At 42.6% G+C, this 16,609-nt stretch overlaps 1 protein-coding gene across 1 annotated transcript in view; it reads right to left on the reverse strand.

The window, feature by feature from the left end:
• Positions 1-1,346: 1,346 nt before the first annotated feature.
• LOC100961597 (serine/threonine-protein kinase TNNI3K) overlaps positions 1,347-16,609 on the reverse strand; it is a 241,852-nt gene continuing 226,589 nt past the window's right edge. Inside the window, exons 21-22 of the mRNA XM_012801634.2 lie at positions 4,594-4,673; positions 1,347-1,423 (exon numbers count right to left, since the gene is read on the reverse strand). Of these exons, the coding sequence (XP_012657088.1) occupies positions 1,347-1,423; positions 4,594-4,673 (157 nt within the window). The remainder of the gene's footprint in view (positions 1,424-4,593; positions 4,674-16,609) is intronic.

The following is a 16,609-nucleotide window of genomic DNA, read 5'->3' on the forward strand; positions in this document are numbered from 1 at the left end:
TGGAAGTTCCAGCTCAGGCATTCAGACCGAGAGGAAGCAAATTCTCCCATTCCCCAGCTTTCTGCTCCAACCAGCCCTTCAGTGGATTGGATGATGCCGACCCATACTGGGGAGAGCCAGCAGTTTTTCTCAGTCTATTCGTTCAAATAGAGCCAGTCTACTGGTTTGCTCTGGAAGCACCTTCAGAGACACACTGAGGACCAATGTTTAACCAGGTATCTTGGCATCCCATGATCCAGTCAGTTTAGCACAAAAAGTGAAATACCACAAGGGTTGTTACTGGCATCTGGGGTGGGGGAAGAGATCAGAAAGTTGCTAAGCATCCCACAGTGCACAGGGAAGGCCCTATAACAGAGAATTATCCCATCCAACATGCTCATAGTGCCAAGGTGAAGAAACTTTGGTTTAGACGATGCCTAATCTTTCCTTGCTAATTTTAATTCTCTTGCTGGAGTCAACAGTAGTGATTCTTGCTGGAATTTTCTGGTATCCTGACTGGTTTTCCCAAGTCTGTCTTTCAATGGCAAAACTATTCTGTCTGTCTTCCTAGCTGGATCAAGAAAGGAGGGCAGATTTCTCAGTTGGTGAAGGCAGCAGGTGCCTTAGGCATTCTCCCACCACATGGTGCCAGACTCTGGTATAAATGGCAGGCTTGCAACAGAAGGCTGGTTTCATAACTTACCTGAGAGCATTTATAAAATCTTGGTGTTGACAGCAACAGGTACTCTAAGCAGAGCACAGAGCACCTGATATGCTGTGGAAAAGAGACTAAATAATTAAGTGCTTTATTTTTATAAGCTTCTTGATCTGAAGGTCATTACTCCTCTTTACCAATATATCTGGAAGAAAGTATACTCAGTGGAAGTCTTGTTGAAATGAAATACACTTCTGAACCAATTTTCTATTCCACCAAAGACTCTTTAATCACTGAACTGAACACCAGAAGTAATATAATGAGATAACAAAGTGCACAATATTCTAAGAAATTGAGTTTGTGTTTCTCAGACACAAGTCCACATAATTCAATCTAAGAAAACATAATAATTGTCAAGCTTCCACCATAGACTTAGGCCCTATCTTCTAGTAATAATAAAAATCTTTTTTTTTTCATTTACAAAATTAAAAACTATTCATATACCTTTTGTCTTAGTTCTCGTGCATTTCCTTTGTCAGACACACATCCAAAGCCCAGCTTGAAGTAGGGAATTAGATAGGACCAGTATAAACAAGCCAATTTGTGGAGACCTCAGAGGGTAAAATAGTATAATTGGAAGTAAGCTTGCCATGGTCGGAACTGCTGCTGTCAGTCTGGAGGAAAACTCTCCTCAGGTATCTGCAGAATGATGTCAGCTGCTGCCCTCAAAGCTGCCATTGTTCTGGCAAGAATGAAAATACATCGGGCTCATGGGATCAGACACATAGCCTGCATCAGAAAGGAAGTTCAGTTATTACCTATTCACCTTTCATTGCATCCCCAGTTTTTTTTTCAACCAGCCTGACCCAGTATAATCCACGGATCACCAGGGTAGCTCTTCCCTATCATGTGAGCAGAGCCTGGACAACGGTTGCTGGTGAGTAGTTGTAAAGAGAAAATGAAATTTATAATGAAAACAGAAAGCTGAGACCAGACAAATATAAAATGATGGGTATCTGATTTGGACCTAAGCTGGCCAGGTAGCTTTGGGGGTTTGAACTAAAGAGAGGTACAGTTCAGGGATGCTGTATGTCATGATGGGCTGAAGGCACACAGGCCTTTTTGTTGGGAAAATCTGGGTTCACCTCTTGCTGGCTCTGACTTTGTCAATTAACTTTCTAAGCCTCAATGTCTTCATCTGTAAAGGGGAGAAATAACAGTACTTATTCATAAGGTTGGCAATGTGCATATGGCAGTTAGCAGTGTCTGGTACACAGTGGGTGCTGCACACATTATGGCCGGAAAGGGAAGGTGGAGATAGCAGTACAGAAAAAGGAGAGAGCCTGGCTCTGTTTGTCTTCTCTGGTAGGCCAGGTTTATATGTGTGCATCAATGCCGAGGTCTAAATACCAGTGGCTTTGGGCGCCCTTTGGAGCAGCAGCCCTGGGCGTGTCCAGAGGATGGATCCTAGTGAGTCAGGATCAGGCCCCTGTCCTAGGGAATGGCAAGGGCATGGGCAGGGCAGCCATTAGTGGCCAGCTCACTCTGAATGGGGTCGCCACTCATGGCTTCTGTGCAAGTGCTTGTCAACAGCTATTGCTGCTTGTGTTCCCTTTGATAGCTGAGTTTTCAGAACCAACTCCGCCATCTACATTTTCATTAAGACATCTAGCAACATGCACTTGGATATTTTTATTTATTTTCATAAGAAAATTCTCTGTCAAAACGTCTTAGACAGCACATAAACTCTCCCAAGAGGAAATGCCATGGCTGCAGATCCTGCTGCCACCTGGCCCCTCCAGCTTGCCCCGGGTGAGACTGGCACTGCACAGAGATGTTGGTGGGGCAGGGGAAGGGAGAGGAGGCAGGAGACACGTCACTGAATCTGGATAGACAGAAGCATAGTCCACGTCCTAGAGCAGGAAGTATTTCCTTTCATCCAGCCTAAAACAGTGACTTCATTCTAGATATAAATAGATTCTTTAATAAGCTGGTAATCTTTTTATGACTGCAATCAAACTTCCAATGCACCCCATGTAATATTCCTGGCCTGTGATGCCCAGCGCCTCCCCTCCCACAGGACTGCAGTGAAATCAGACACACATCCCACCAGTGTGGGCAGGCTGTCCTTTGGGATGGGTAGCAAAACCAGCAGGGGATCGAGGCTGGCATTCATTCTTGATGCCACTGTTACCAGAGCATAAGATCAGCTGTGTTGGGCTTGGGTAGCCACTCAGAGTGAGAGGGACTCAAGCCAATTTTGACCACAGGCTTTAGGAAGACTGAACCAGGCCTGCATGTATTGTCACTTTTGGGTGAAAAGTCTTGGGTAGCGAGAAAACAGTACTGTATTTAATTTTATCTTATTTTATGTTCATTCTCTAGCTCAGCTCTTTGGAGGGAGAAAGAAAGAGCTCCTAAAGTTGCTATTACACCACAATCGGTTTATAAAACAGAATTGAGGGCAATTAAAGGGCTCTTCCTCATATGATGTGATGTCCCGAGCGGGAGATATTAGATATATCTTCCTTGTCTGTGGGGACTCTCACTCCATCCAAACACCCTCATGTTTTCTTCTATCCCTAGCACAGATATGCATAAGAAAACTCAACTTTTGCATTATTATAACACATCTGTCTTATTTTTCCATCTGGAGGAATCTTGAAGCTCTCTTTCTTTAAGAAACAAATCTTCCAGTTAAAGAAATGCTTCATCTTGAAACTTCAGCGTGAAAGGGAAGGCTTCTGGTCAAAGCACACGTTTCAAAAGGCGCCCTGTATTTTCAGGCTGTGAAATCACGTCTGTAAAGGTTTGGGGAAATGATATTATATCTATCAAAAAATGTGATGATGTGACACTGGAGCACATTTTCCCCTCAAAAGCATCTGTTCCTGGACCGGCCAATTAGGTTGTGAAGCTGATGATGAAAAGCAGGGAGCTGCACTCCAGACGCCTGTTGGGAGGCAGGAGCACAAAGTTTCCTTTCTTTAATGTACCCAAGTAGTTTGTCTGCATCCATCCAGGACGTTTCTTCTCCTTTTCTTCCCTAAAAGCTTTCTGATGCCTTAGTAATGACCCTCGGCGGATGGGGTGAGAAGCCCAAAGCCAGCGGTCTGCAGGGTCTGTGGCCACCTACACCAGCGAGCTGGGCACGCGTCATCCAATTTATTCTTCCCCAAACCCGGCACTTGTAATAAATCTGATCTATTTAACTGACACACATTTTTTCAGTTCTCCACATAGTCAAAGGAAGTTGCAATGAATAAATGGGCCTATTGTGCTAAAATTCCAATTAAGTATAGAGCCTCTCAGGCTTAAAGGTTGGAGAAAGGACACCCCAGCCTAGCACGTTGATATGGCAGCCGATGATAAGAGCAATTGTCCATCCTCTGGCTTCCAGAGGCCTGCAAAGAGCATTGTTAATTATTTCAAAGAGCTTTATTAATTCTCTCTGAAGCAGGCTTGTGCAAAATGGATCCCACCAACTCTTTCCTCACCTCCTCTCCTGCTGTTTGAAAGAAGGGCTGGGTTTACACTTTACCCCAGGTGCCTGACTAGGGGGGAGAGAACTCTCCCAGCATGTTATGTAACTGTGGAAGCTCATCTCTCGCTTTATGTGGAGCTCAGAAGTAGTGCCCTTAGCCAGGTCCTGGGGAGCATTGGAGACGAAGCAGGAGAGGCATCCTGCACACACGCTCACACTGATGCCCACACGCCCAGGCAAACCCACACGTGCTCACACACACCTGATTTATCTTAACAGCAAATGTAGAGTTAACAGAAAATGCGGAGTTAAAAAAGACAACAAGGCCAGATTTTGTCCTTGTATAATATAATATTTTTAGAGCATCTTTCATTTTTAGATATTACAAGATATAATGTTGTCCCCTTATTTATCAAGTAGAATCACCTTCGTGGGGGTAGTTTCCTCAGTAAATCTAAAGAATCTGTCTACTTACTGTATTTGTCAACTGGCGAGTACTGAAGGCCCCTTTTCACGTCCTCCAGAGACAAGCCTTGGGAGGAGCATTGTCCAGCGCTGGAAAGTTAATGAAACACATAATTGCATGCTGTGGCCATTTGCTAAAAACATTTATATAAAACAGAATGTATCCAATCAGCCTAGATCTCCGAGAAATAGCCACGTGATACAAATACATTTTTATCTTCTGAGTGAGGAGCTGGGGAAGAGTTCAGAACTCTTTGGTATAAATCGGATCTAAGTGTGAGTCCTGGTTGTTCACATAGGTTACAGTTCCTGGCACTATAGCCTTAGGCATAACCTTTTCTGAGTCTCAGTTTAGTTCTCTGTACAATGGGAAAAGAATATAAATAAATTCCAGTTTGTTTTAATGATTAAATATTAATAAAAAGGAGTATTGAATCTAAATCGGGGTTAATATGCTTTGAATCCTTACTAAAAAGAAACTAAGACAAAGAATATTATTATCTTAGCAGTGATATAAAAAAACACATTCAGAGAAGCATTATTATCATTATGTCGCTATTTTTATAAGGATGGTTAAAAGATACAGTGGTAACAAAATGCATTGCATGACTCCTGTGTGTTAATCATTTACATATATCCATCTCATTTAATTCCTATCACTATTGTATCACTATGATATCATTTTTCTCATTTATGAATAAGAAAATTGAGCCCAGAGCAATAAAATAACTTGTCACACAGGTTTGGTAAATGGCTCATCTAGGATTGAAACCCTAGTCTTTGAGATCCCAAATCTTATGTTTTTGTCCCGTCTCCAAACACTCTTACCATTTTGGTTAATGGGGTCACTTCCTTTCCTGTTCACCAGACTAAAACCTGGAATTATCAAAAACCCTCTTCTAGAATTTAATTGCATCTGTGAGTTGACCATAGATCTTACTATTTCTCGAATGTGTTTGTACTTTCCCATTCTCTAAGTGGTTACCCTAGTTACCATCAGAATGCCCTCACTGTGTCTGTAGAAGACTTCACTCTCCCATCTCGACGCCAGCTCTCTCCATCACCGTCAGGAATGTTATGGTACTCAGTGACTTGCACCAGTATTCCTGGGGCCATCCTGGTTAGTACCTTTCCTCACACAATGCAAGTGTTTTCAGCTCTGCCTTCAAAATGTAATCCTAATGCAGCCCTCTCCCCTCCTTCCCGGTCTAGGCCACACAATCCTTTTCTTTGTCTGGACCTCTGCCATTTGCCACCTCATTGATCTCCCTGCTTTCACTTCTGTGCCCTCAAAGTCCATTCTCCATATGTTGTCCAGAAGGATCCTTTCACTCCCCAGTTCATTCGGAATAAAACGCAAACAAATGCTCTGCGCTTGCCCACAAGGTCCTGACTGCCTGCCTCTCAGTTCTCACCCTGTGTCCCTCTCCCCATCTTTGGCTGAGCACTATTTTTTTGGAATTTGTTCTTTTTGTCTCATGAAGGCTCCAAGCTCTTTCCCAGTTCAGAGCCTTTGCATTTGTTAACTCTGCCTGCAAAGCTCTCTTCACCAGCGCAAGTCCTGTTTTGCAGAACCCTGTCTTTCTTCACCTCTGACTGGCTCTCCTCTGTCGTTTAGGCCTCAGTGCAAATGCCACTTTCTCTGCAAGGCCTTCGCTGGCCACCATTACTAAGTGATCCCTCCTTTGTCCCTGTCACCCTCTATCACATTATATCACCCCATTTCTTCCTTTCAGAACAATGTAAAATTATCTTGCTTATCGATCTACCTCCATGTTCTTCCCACACAGTGAGGGGGAGACTCATCTCGTGTTCTCTGCTATATCCTCAAAACTCAGAAAGGTGCCTGGCACAGAGGAGAAGTTTTTAATCAATTAATAGATCTCTAAAGGGTGTCCTCCCCTCCAGTCACTCAAACACCATCCCTCGCCACCAAACAAGGTGTCGCTGTAACACCAATCTTACCCACACTCCCTCCTTTCCCTTGCAGTGTCTCCAGCCTGTGCTCCAAGCCCTCTACAAGCCACTCTCCCCAACCCAGGTTCCACGCATATCTGGTGTTCTACAATTGCTCAATAGATTTTTTTTTTAATCAAGTTCAACCTGTAGTAACAGGCACTGGATTTTCCAAATAATCCTGAATTTCTTCTTACCCGTGATTGTGGCTGAGTTGCTCCCACTGCTGAGATCTACTTGTTGACATCTTATTTATCCTGTCAGGAAGGACTATGGTGTTAGGGTCAAGAATGAGCATTCTAGAGCCCCAGGCCTTGAATTTGAATCCTGACTCCATCACTTACTACTCGTGACCTCTGGCAAGTTATTCAACTGCTCTCTGCCTCAGTTATACAACTATAGAATGGGAATTATAGTAATACTTAGCCTGTAAGATTAATAGTAATAATTTAAACAGTTAATACATTTAAAGGACTTTGAACAGTGTTTCTATTTAGTAAGCGCCCAATCAGTGTTCCCTACCTTTACTATTCTTCAATGTCTAGCTCAAAGACAGTATTTTCCTTGAAGCCCCCTTGAGAACCCCCATCAGAATTAACCTCTGCCTCTTCTGTATGTCTCTAGAACTCTGTACTCCCAGCACAGTGCTTACCAGAGTCTGCCTGGGTGTAGAATTATCTTTATTGCTAGCGAGTTCTATTAAACAGTGAGCTCCTGGAGGTCAGACACTCTGTCTAATATCTTTGGATCCCTGTAGGGTCTAGTCAATACTTTATACAAACCTCTAGTTAAAATCAAAGTGTATTAAATTAAATAAAATTAAGTTATTCCAAAATGCACATTTAGACACATATTTTTTTTCCTTCTGAAAACTAACATTAGCTCACACTGATGAATTCACTTAGTTGCCTTAAAAATGAGTGCACCTTTGGTCTCACTTCCCCAAACTGTAGAGGTGCTATGTCTTAGAGGAAAGCAACGATTAAAAAGAAGATAGAGTTTTGCTGAGAGAGGAACACGATGTGATCTCAGTCAACATTAATTGGCCACAGAATGTTACACAGATAGTTTTCAAAATATAATTCCTTTGTCAATATATGTATCCTCTTCAGCACTCTCGCTGCTCTTGAGAAACGTGCTGTGCACAGTAGTCTTGGCAACACAAAGTGACAGGGAATAAATATTTTATCACCAAAATGGCTATCTGATTTCCCATGAATAAAAGCCCATCTCCAAGCTGCTCTGTTTGTTCGGTTGCTGAATGCAATTTGCACCAGGGGACTTACAAGAGATAGGACGTAGGCCGGCTCCAGATGCTGGTCTAGGGTGACAGATGGAAGCTGAGCATGCCCAGGTCAAACAAAACAGAAGAAACCAGACCCTGAGCAGTGGAACTGGTTGTTCTCAGCCCATGTGCATCCAGCAAGGGTTCCACAGATGTGCAGAGTGTAAGAGGCACGTCAGGACTCTGTTTGCTGAGGTCGTGGTCAGTGAACACAAGGCCCTCCCAGTGACGCAGCTGCCCGTGAGTTCAACAAAAGCAAGCGTGAACTAATGGCGGGTAAGGAAAGCAGCACTCGGCGTATTTCAATATTACTGGGCAACTAGTTAGTTTTCTTTATTGTAAAAAGGATGATACATATGAAGCATGACAATTAAGTTCACAAACTCGTCCTAGAAAAAGTGCTACATGCCTCATTACTGAATAGAAGTGCTCCTCTTGGGAAGCTGTGCATCCATGCAGCCAGCACAACTGTCCCTCCCCATACCAGGTCTGGCAGTAAGATCATGAGCTTGCCACTGTGTGGCCTATGGTGGCAGCCTTGTACAAACAGCTGGGTAAGTTTCATAATCTTGGTCTCACAGCTTTGTTCATGTGGGTATGTGGTGGGGCTTGTTATTGCTGTGTTTTCTGTGCTGTTTGATGACAGCTCTAATGGTCATTCCAGAAAGAAAGAGTTCCAAAATTGCTTTGAAGGGTGGAGTGGACACTGGTGTCAGTGCATGGCTTCCCAAGGGGAGGACTTTGAAGATGACTGTAGTGATATTCAGTGATAAGGTCTGTAGCACTTTTCTAGGATGAACTCGCAATGCTAACTATCAGACCTCATATCATAGATGGGCATATATATGAATGACATACAATTTACCATACGGATACTTTCGTGTGTGTGTTTTGTAAGTTTGGAATGAAATTTTCTCTTTTTAAGAGTGTCTTTAGGTTAGTTTTTGCATGTACCACATTATATTGGTCTCTTATTTTAGCACTGAAATGTTTGTCATTTTAGGCCAAACAAGTCAAAGTAGCTTTGTGTATATGTGTAAAGAGAAACATAATCATCGGCTATTGGCTCTTATAAAGGTGCTCTAATAAATGAATAATTTATTCAAAATGAACTGTAGAAACAAAATTTAAGAAAATATTTGATATTTCTTTATCCACACATTAGGTATGTAGACTTCTTAGTAAGCATCTGCTAATTAATCCAGTTCACATTCAGACCCACAATGTGTAGTCTGTATTGTTGTGTGGGCCATGTCTTGTCGGAACAAGTTAGCCTGTTTGCGAAGGATCGCATCGTCTGTGAATGGTCTCCGAAACCTGGGCAAAGACAGGAAGGACCCAGGGTGCTTAAAACTAATGACAGAAGACCCGTGAGAAATGGAAGAGGGCTTACAAGACAAGGTATGCAAATGTGGTCCCGACTCACCAAAGTGCAGTAAGGCAGAGTCTGCACAATAAGCTAGTGAGTTAACAGATTTACCAGGCAAAGCTCCAGAAAGTAATAATTAAAACAAAGCTTCACACACATTTAAAAAAAGGTACTGACTGTTAAACGCTACTGTAAGTTCATTAAGAAAAGAAAATCATTCTATATTTGCCTTGTTTCTTTTTGGTGAAGGTAAATGTAAAGGGGGAAATGAATAGGCTGGAACACACAAGGAAATTCCAGACGGCCACTGGACGGAGTTTCTCCTGACTGCTTTGTAAGAAAGGCAGATATGTGCCAGACTACAGTGTTTAAGTTGAATTGTTCCTGGTTGAATATCCAGAATGGATGCAGACTTCAAGTACTGGAAACATTCCCTACAAATGACCTTCCCACGGGGTTAAATTGAGCCTTAGATATTGACAATAATTTAAATAAAACATCATATTTCCTAAGGTTAGAATTGTCCCCAGATAGATAGCTGTTCTGGAAGGTGGCACAATCCTTTCCTGGGAAGAGTTGAAGCCAAGGCTGGAGGTCCCGTAGAGAGAGATCTAAGGGTGCACCTGGAGGTCGCATATGTGACTCCCCGGGCCCCTTGAGTTCCTACATTCTGTGATTCTTCAGAAGTCATTCATGAATCATGTGGACTTTGAGAACCTTGCTTTGCCATGTTGGAAAGGCAGAGTAAGATTACTCAGTTCCCACTTAGGCATGAGATTTTATCTTCCTAGTCTGAAGTGTTTGACGTTTGGCTAGGGCTGAATGCCCAGTCTTCACATACATGCCGTAGCGTCTTTGGCTACACGTTGTCACTACAACTCACAATGGTATTCCTAGATTTTTATCTGAATGCATTTCATTAGCGATGGTAACTGAACCTTGCTGTGTGCCTGGAGGAGCCAACATCTTTAGTGCTCAATTTCAAAGGCACAAGCACACTGCCTGTAATGAATCAGAGGAAAGTGTAGAGAAACCACTTTCACATAAACCCATCATTAAAGATTGGAATGACAGCTTGTGTAAGGCTGGTACTAGGGAATCCGGAACTGCTTAACAGAGTTTTTATGTAAGATTAATTCGTAGAATGTTCATGTTGCCATGCTTCAAGGGTGGGGGCACCTGTGAAATTCTATGTCATCTCAAGCCAGAAAGGTAAATTGTTAGGCTAGCCTGAAGAAGAAATAAGAAAAATATTGTCCGAAGAGATGGGAATTCTGGTGCCATCTCTCCAGAGTGGCAGGACCAGACAGTCAGTGTCACAATGAATCCAAATGGCCCCATTTAGAGGCTCTAAGCCCATAGTATTGTGCCTTCCAAAGTACAGCTTGCCAAATGCTTTTGGTATTGGAACAATAAATCATAGTTTTGGCTGTGGGATTTCATGAACCCTCAGAATATTTGCTAGTGCCATAATTGCTTCTGATGAAGTACATTCCAAAGAAGACTTCAGATGGGCATGCAGTCTAAAAGAAACCATTTTTTTAATAATCACATTCTTCCAATGTAGCTTTTTCAGAATTAAGAGATTTGATTTGGTAATTATAGCAGGTCTATACTGTTTGACATGGCTTGAAAGTAAGGGTGAAATTAAAACAACTGAATAAAAATAAAGAGACTTACAGCATTAGGGACATACTAATATAACATACTAACTTATTATACTTGCAGAGGGCTTTATAGCTTATGAATACTTTTCTATTGATTAGCTTATAACATTTATACAAAACCCTCATGAGATGTCTGGGAAGGCATTAATTATACCTGTGTTCTATGGGGATGGAAAATTAGGCTTGGAAAGTTTGAATGACTTGCACTAACTCAGAGAGCTAGCAAGAATCAGAGCCAGCACTTGAATGGAAGGTCTTTGGACTTTCAGCCCATGCTCTTTCTGCTAAAACACACTACATTTAATAGCAGTCCAGGTCAAACTATTATCACATTGTCATTTGGGGAGCTCATTGGATTAGCTATGAGTTACAGGGCTCTGAATTCACTGCATATAAAGATGAACACTGAGTTCCTCACAGAGAAACGTCCCTTATCAGCATAGCAAATCTAGGATCAGCTTTCTTGTGTCTTGCTTTGTTTGATCTTTTAAGACTGATACTTTCCCCTGCCTGCCATTTTGCTTGCCTGTTACCTTGCGGCGATGCTGAAACATGAGATACACATGCACTCAAGTTTCTGAATGCGATGCGTATGATTCCTCTCAACCCTCTGTCTTATATAAGGTTTTCTAAGCTGAATGGATGGATTCATCTTCCTAAACACAGCCCTGGCTATGTTGAACAGGAAACCATTAGGTATTAGTGTGATTAAAGACCTCCGGCAAAAAATTCTTCCCTCCAAATTGTTCCAATTAGTTTTTATTGGTTAACAGTGCCCTCAGGCTACCTGTTCCCTGGAAGATTTAGCCATTTGGACATTGAATAAGGCAATACCATCCAAGGCTTCACAACTTTGCCAGGCTGTTTCCAAGTTTATTGCCATCTTGTCCTGATGATGTTACCTATGTAAGAATATTAGTACAAGGATCAATGCCACATGCAACCTTATCCCCTTCCTCAAGACAAGTATATCCAAGTTAGAAGTCATTACTTTCACTTGTAAGGAAATACACACAGATAGCATCCAACCAAAATTTCAGTTTTTTGCCACCAATCTAAGGAACTAATACAAAGAAAAGGCAAAGAAACAGCTTTCTGAGATGCCTAATAAAGGTGTTTACACTTGGAAAATAAATGCCTCACCATAGAAAAGGCTACTTGAGTCATCTGGCTAATCCGTTTGGCATTTAGCTGAAAACAGATAGGTCTACTTAAAACAGATCTGTCATGAGGCATAAATGCCTCTCTATGCTTTACACTGTCTTTCCACGCAGCCCACCTTTCCTCTGGCCTACAGAGTCAGATGACATTTCTATTAGAAGTGGGAATATCTTTGGCCTAACTTTGAAATGGTCAAGTCATATTCTTATGAATGAGCATTTGTTAATTTATCTGTTAAGTTCAACATGTTTATTTATTCATGATTTCATCCTGGCTGTTTTCAAGGCATCATTTTGTCTATGTCAATATTTCCTACTTGACAACATCTTAAATTAAAACAAACTTATTGCTGCCATCACAGTGAATAGACAATGACCATAGCATTTAAGGGGCCAGAGGTCAGTGTAAAATATCTCTTTCAGGAAAATCAAACCCATCAGTTTTCTTTCAATGGCAAATGTCCCCACGCTATAGAAAGACTTGGCAATCAGGTCATGGTTCTGTTTGAGCCATTAGGCAAATATCCAAGGTCTCAGCTCCCCCATTTTTAAAAGAAAAAGCAATTAGGCAAAGAATTATGAATGAGGAAAAATGCAGAGAGATTTTAAAGTGTGTGTTAATTCTTTGATGACTCATAAATTATTAATGTGCTCTCAGTAACCTGATAACACCACCCCCTCTCGACTTACCTACTAATTTAAGCAAGTATCAATGAGCCCGTTGTGAAAACCATTAGGAGGCTCGGCACGCCTTGACTGCTAAAGCTGAAGGTCATCCTGTCTATAGCAAAGTATTTCACCCCCTTTACCTTCTGTGCTCACTGTGCACCTTCTGTGCTCAGGAAAATGGAAAACATTTTAAGCATTAGAACTAAAAGATCATGGTGGTATGATTGTGGTAAAGCCCACTCCTCATGGCCCCATTTTCTTACCTCCCATTTTACCAAGATGGCAACTGAGGCTTTGAGAAGTAAAATAACCTACCCAAGTTCATATACATCAAGGTGATAGCAATGTCAGGAATATAGCCTGGAATTCTAAACTTCTAGTCTCCTCAGATGGTTTTTATTCTTATTATTAAGGAGAAAAGGAAAACTGAAATTCGTTGCATACTTGCTAAGTGCCAGACACTGCACCTGAAACTTTATTCAACCTTCCCCTACTGAACACCTATTTTACATATGAGGAAACCAATGGTCCCTGAGTCTCAGTCTTATCCAAGAACACAGTTTTTGTGTTTTGCACTTTTTGAAACAGAGTCTCACTCTGTTGCCCCAGGTACAGTGCTGTGGTGTCATGGTAACTCACAACGACCTTAAACTCTTGGGCTAAAGGGATCCTCCTGTCTTAGCCCCCAAGTAACTGGGATGACAGTCACCTCCATGATGCCCAGCTTTTCTGTTTTCAGTAGAGAAAGGGTCCCACTTTTGCTCAGCCTGGTCTTAAACTCTTGAGCTCAAGAAATCCACCCTCCTTGGCCTCCAGAGTGCTGGGATTATGGGCCATTCCACCAGGCCAACCACAGATCACACCGTTTTAATTCAAACCTAGCCAGGCAGCATCCAAATGCCATTCTTTTCTTACTTAAACTTGAAATGATTCCCCAAATTATGCTCATAACCATGTCTCTCTCCATGGTTGTTTATTGAGCACAAGGACAAGAGCTGTGCTGTGTCCCAGGGATATAGACATGAGCGAGATGGACATAGACCCCACCCTGTGGGGTAAACTGAAGTGGAGACATGTACAGGGAAATGGCGGCACAGAGAAGGTCCGCGCTGTGAAGGACACCTTCCCTAGGAAGAGAATGGGGGGAAAGCCTGGGCTTACCAAGGGAGGGGTCATCCTGTAATAGGGTAAGGTAAGGACACGAGGAAAGACCTAGGAAATCAAATGGAAAGAGTGAATACATAAACATTCACAAAAACCTTTCCATTTTGAAACAACCTCAAATATAAAGTTGCAACAATTGCACAGGGTTTTCCTGAATTGTATGAAAGTCGAAAATCTAATACCCGTTATCTTCCAAATACTTGAGTGCATCTAAAATGCAGACCTTCTCCTGTACAACCATAATGTAGTCATTTGATTCTAGCACTCACGTTTTGCCAGTTATCTTAATAATGTGCTTTACAGTAAGAAAGGATCCAATTCAGAATCCCACACTGAATTTAGTGGCCACGTTTCCTTAAACTCTTTCCACCTGCAATCGTTTTAGTCTTCCCTTGAATTTTCATAACCTTGACATTTTTGAAGATGACAAGCCAGTAATTTTGCAGAATGCTCTTCAATTTGGATTTATATGAGGTTTCCTAATGATTACATTCCAATTATGCATCTTTGGCGGGAGTATCACAGAAGTGATGTTATGTTCTTTTCATTGTATCTCATCACGTTTTGATTTGCCCCATTATTGTGTTGTTAATTTTGAGTCCTTGATGAAGGTGGAGTCTGACAAGCTTCTCTATTATAAAACTACTCTTTTTTCTCCCTCCATAATTAATAAGATTTTGTGGGGAGTTACTTTGAGACTATATAAATATCCTGTGCAGCCAAATTTTAATCTCTTCATGTATTTATATCTATATGGATTTAAGGGTTTTTTTTTCATGTTATTGTCATTGTTTATTTTGATGCACAAATTATCTCATAACTGGCCAGCTGGAGTGCCTTCGAGCCGTCCCTTTGACATGCAACCATCTTTCTTTGTACCTCTTTACTTTCAAGCACAAGATGTTTCATGTTTATTTTCTTATTTTGCACATTGCTTGTCTCATCCCTGGAATGTACCATTTCTCTGGGTCTTTGGTGTCATTTTGGTAGAGGTGAGATATGCCGGCCAAGGTGCTGGGCATGCTACTTGTGCGGAAGTCCTGCAGCTCTCAGGCCCTCTCGCTGACCAGGGGGAGCTGGACAGCATGTGTGCCCACAAGCGTGCACAGACTCCATTATCCTTAATATGTTTATTGCAGTTTATTCAATGCCCTGAATGTACAGATGTCCCATTGCTGTTATGTCCCTTCTTCCACACTCCCAACACATGCTAGACATTCTCTTCACCCCACGTGGGCTCCAATATCCCACAGGCATGTGGCTGCCTTCCTGATCCTCATGGGTTCTGATATTTACCTGCCTGCCCCAAGTGGGCGCCCTCCTTGCCCACCTTGGGGTCTCACACCTGGCACTGGGCTGTGTGCCGCTTTGCAAGGCCCTCCTCATCCTGCTCAAGTTCTAGCCTCTTGCACTTGGCTGCCTGAACTTGAATTTGAACTCAGGTCCATCTGAGCCCAAGCTGTTAACCCATACTTTATACTAATAGCCTCCAGGTTGTTACATAAATAAAAAATCAAAAAAACAATTTTATTGATGAAAGATGGAAGCAATCACCAGATAGGCGCCTACAGAGCAATACATATTCTTTTCCCCTTTTGGATTGAGGAAAGTTCAAAGGCCATCTTTGTTGACTTTAGATCTCTGGGCTCTTTTGTGTGAATTCAGATCCCTGCAAGAAATTCCATGTTCCTTTGTTCTTTATGACAGGCCAGTGTGAACGGGAAGGTTTTAAAACTCCCTAAACTCTTTGAACATGCAGAACATTGATCTTCACACACCATCTGAAATGCCCCAAGGAGGTTACAAAATTATAAGCAATGTTTTTTTGGTTGTTGTTTCGTTTTGTTTTAAGAGAATGTACACGGAACCTCTGGGACCCTCTGCCTGTCCCACTATACCAAAGCTTCTCCTCCTCTGTGTATCCTCTGCTGTCAGGCCCTGAATAACAAAATGGTGTTATGTGGCTGCCTTGTTCTCACTGAAACGCTTTTCTGCTGCCAGTAATGTGGGGACTCTTCCCCCACTTGGCTGTGATGTACTGTGATGCCTCTTTGAATCCTGGGGCAGCCCAGGATTTGATGTTTCCCGCTGAGCCAACTCCTGGTCCTCCTTCTGTGCTGGCAGGAACAGGGCCATGGATTCTGTAAGAAGTGCTCTGTGGCCTTCTGCACAGCCAGACCTCCATGGTCATTTTTCCACTGGTATTTATCAAGCTTTGATGCGTGGCACACCAGAAGCACACTCCCTCAGAACAGGAGCCAGGCTTTATTATTTAGCTCTGTAGTCCAGGCATTTAGGGCTTGGCACAGAGTTTCCTTAAAACACTTATTTTAAAATATAAATTGGGTTGAACTAAGCTCCTGAGCATTTCTTCAGCCTCTTTGCCCAGTGTAAGGGCTCTGTGCAGGTGGGACAGCTGGTTAGGAAGATGGCAGGTCCCCCCGTCCCGGCACTTCCTCTTCCTGGCTGCTGGCCTGGACGAAGCTCCTTTACCTTCCTGAGCCCCACACTCCCCCGTCCCCTGAGAACAATAATAGCGCCTGCACCCACAGGGGTCTTTGTGAGGATTTTACCAGATGATACACAACTCGTGTCCTCAGAAGCATCCTCACCGCAGAGTCGGTGCCCGGCAAATCCTGCCACTTCATCACTGTGGTTGCCGTTCCCAGCACTGTTCCCGTCTTCCGTCCCTGCTGCCATGGATGACACCCCCGTCTCGCAGGCCTCAGCACTCCCGTCTCAGTTCTCTGTGAGGT

This window comes from Otolemur garnettii, unplaced genomic scaffold (assembly GCF_000181295.1).
Source record: "Otolemur garnettii isolate 467f Iridium unplaced genomic scaffold, OtoGar3 scaffold00010, whole genome shotgun sequence".
Lineage (NCBI taxonomy): Eukaryota > Metazoa > Chordata > Mammalia > Primates > Galagidae > Otolemur > Otolemur garnettii.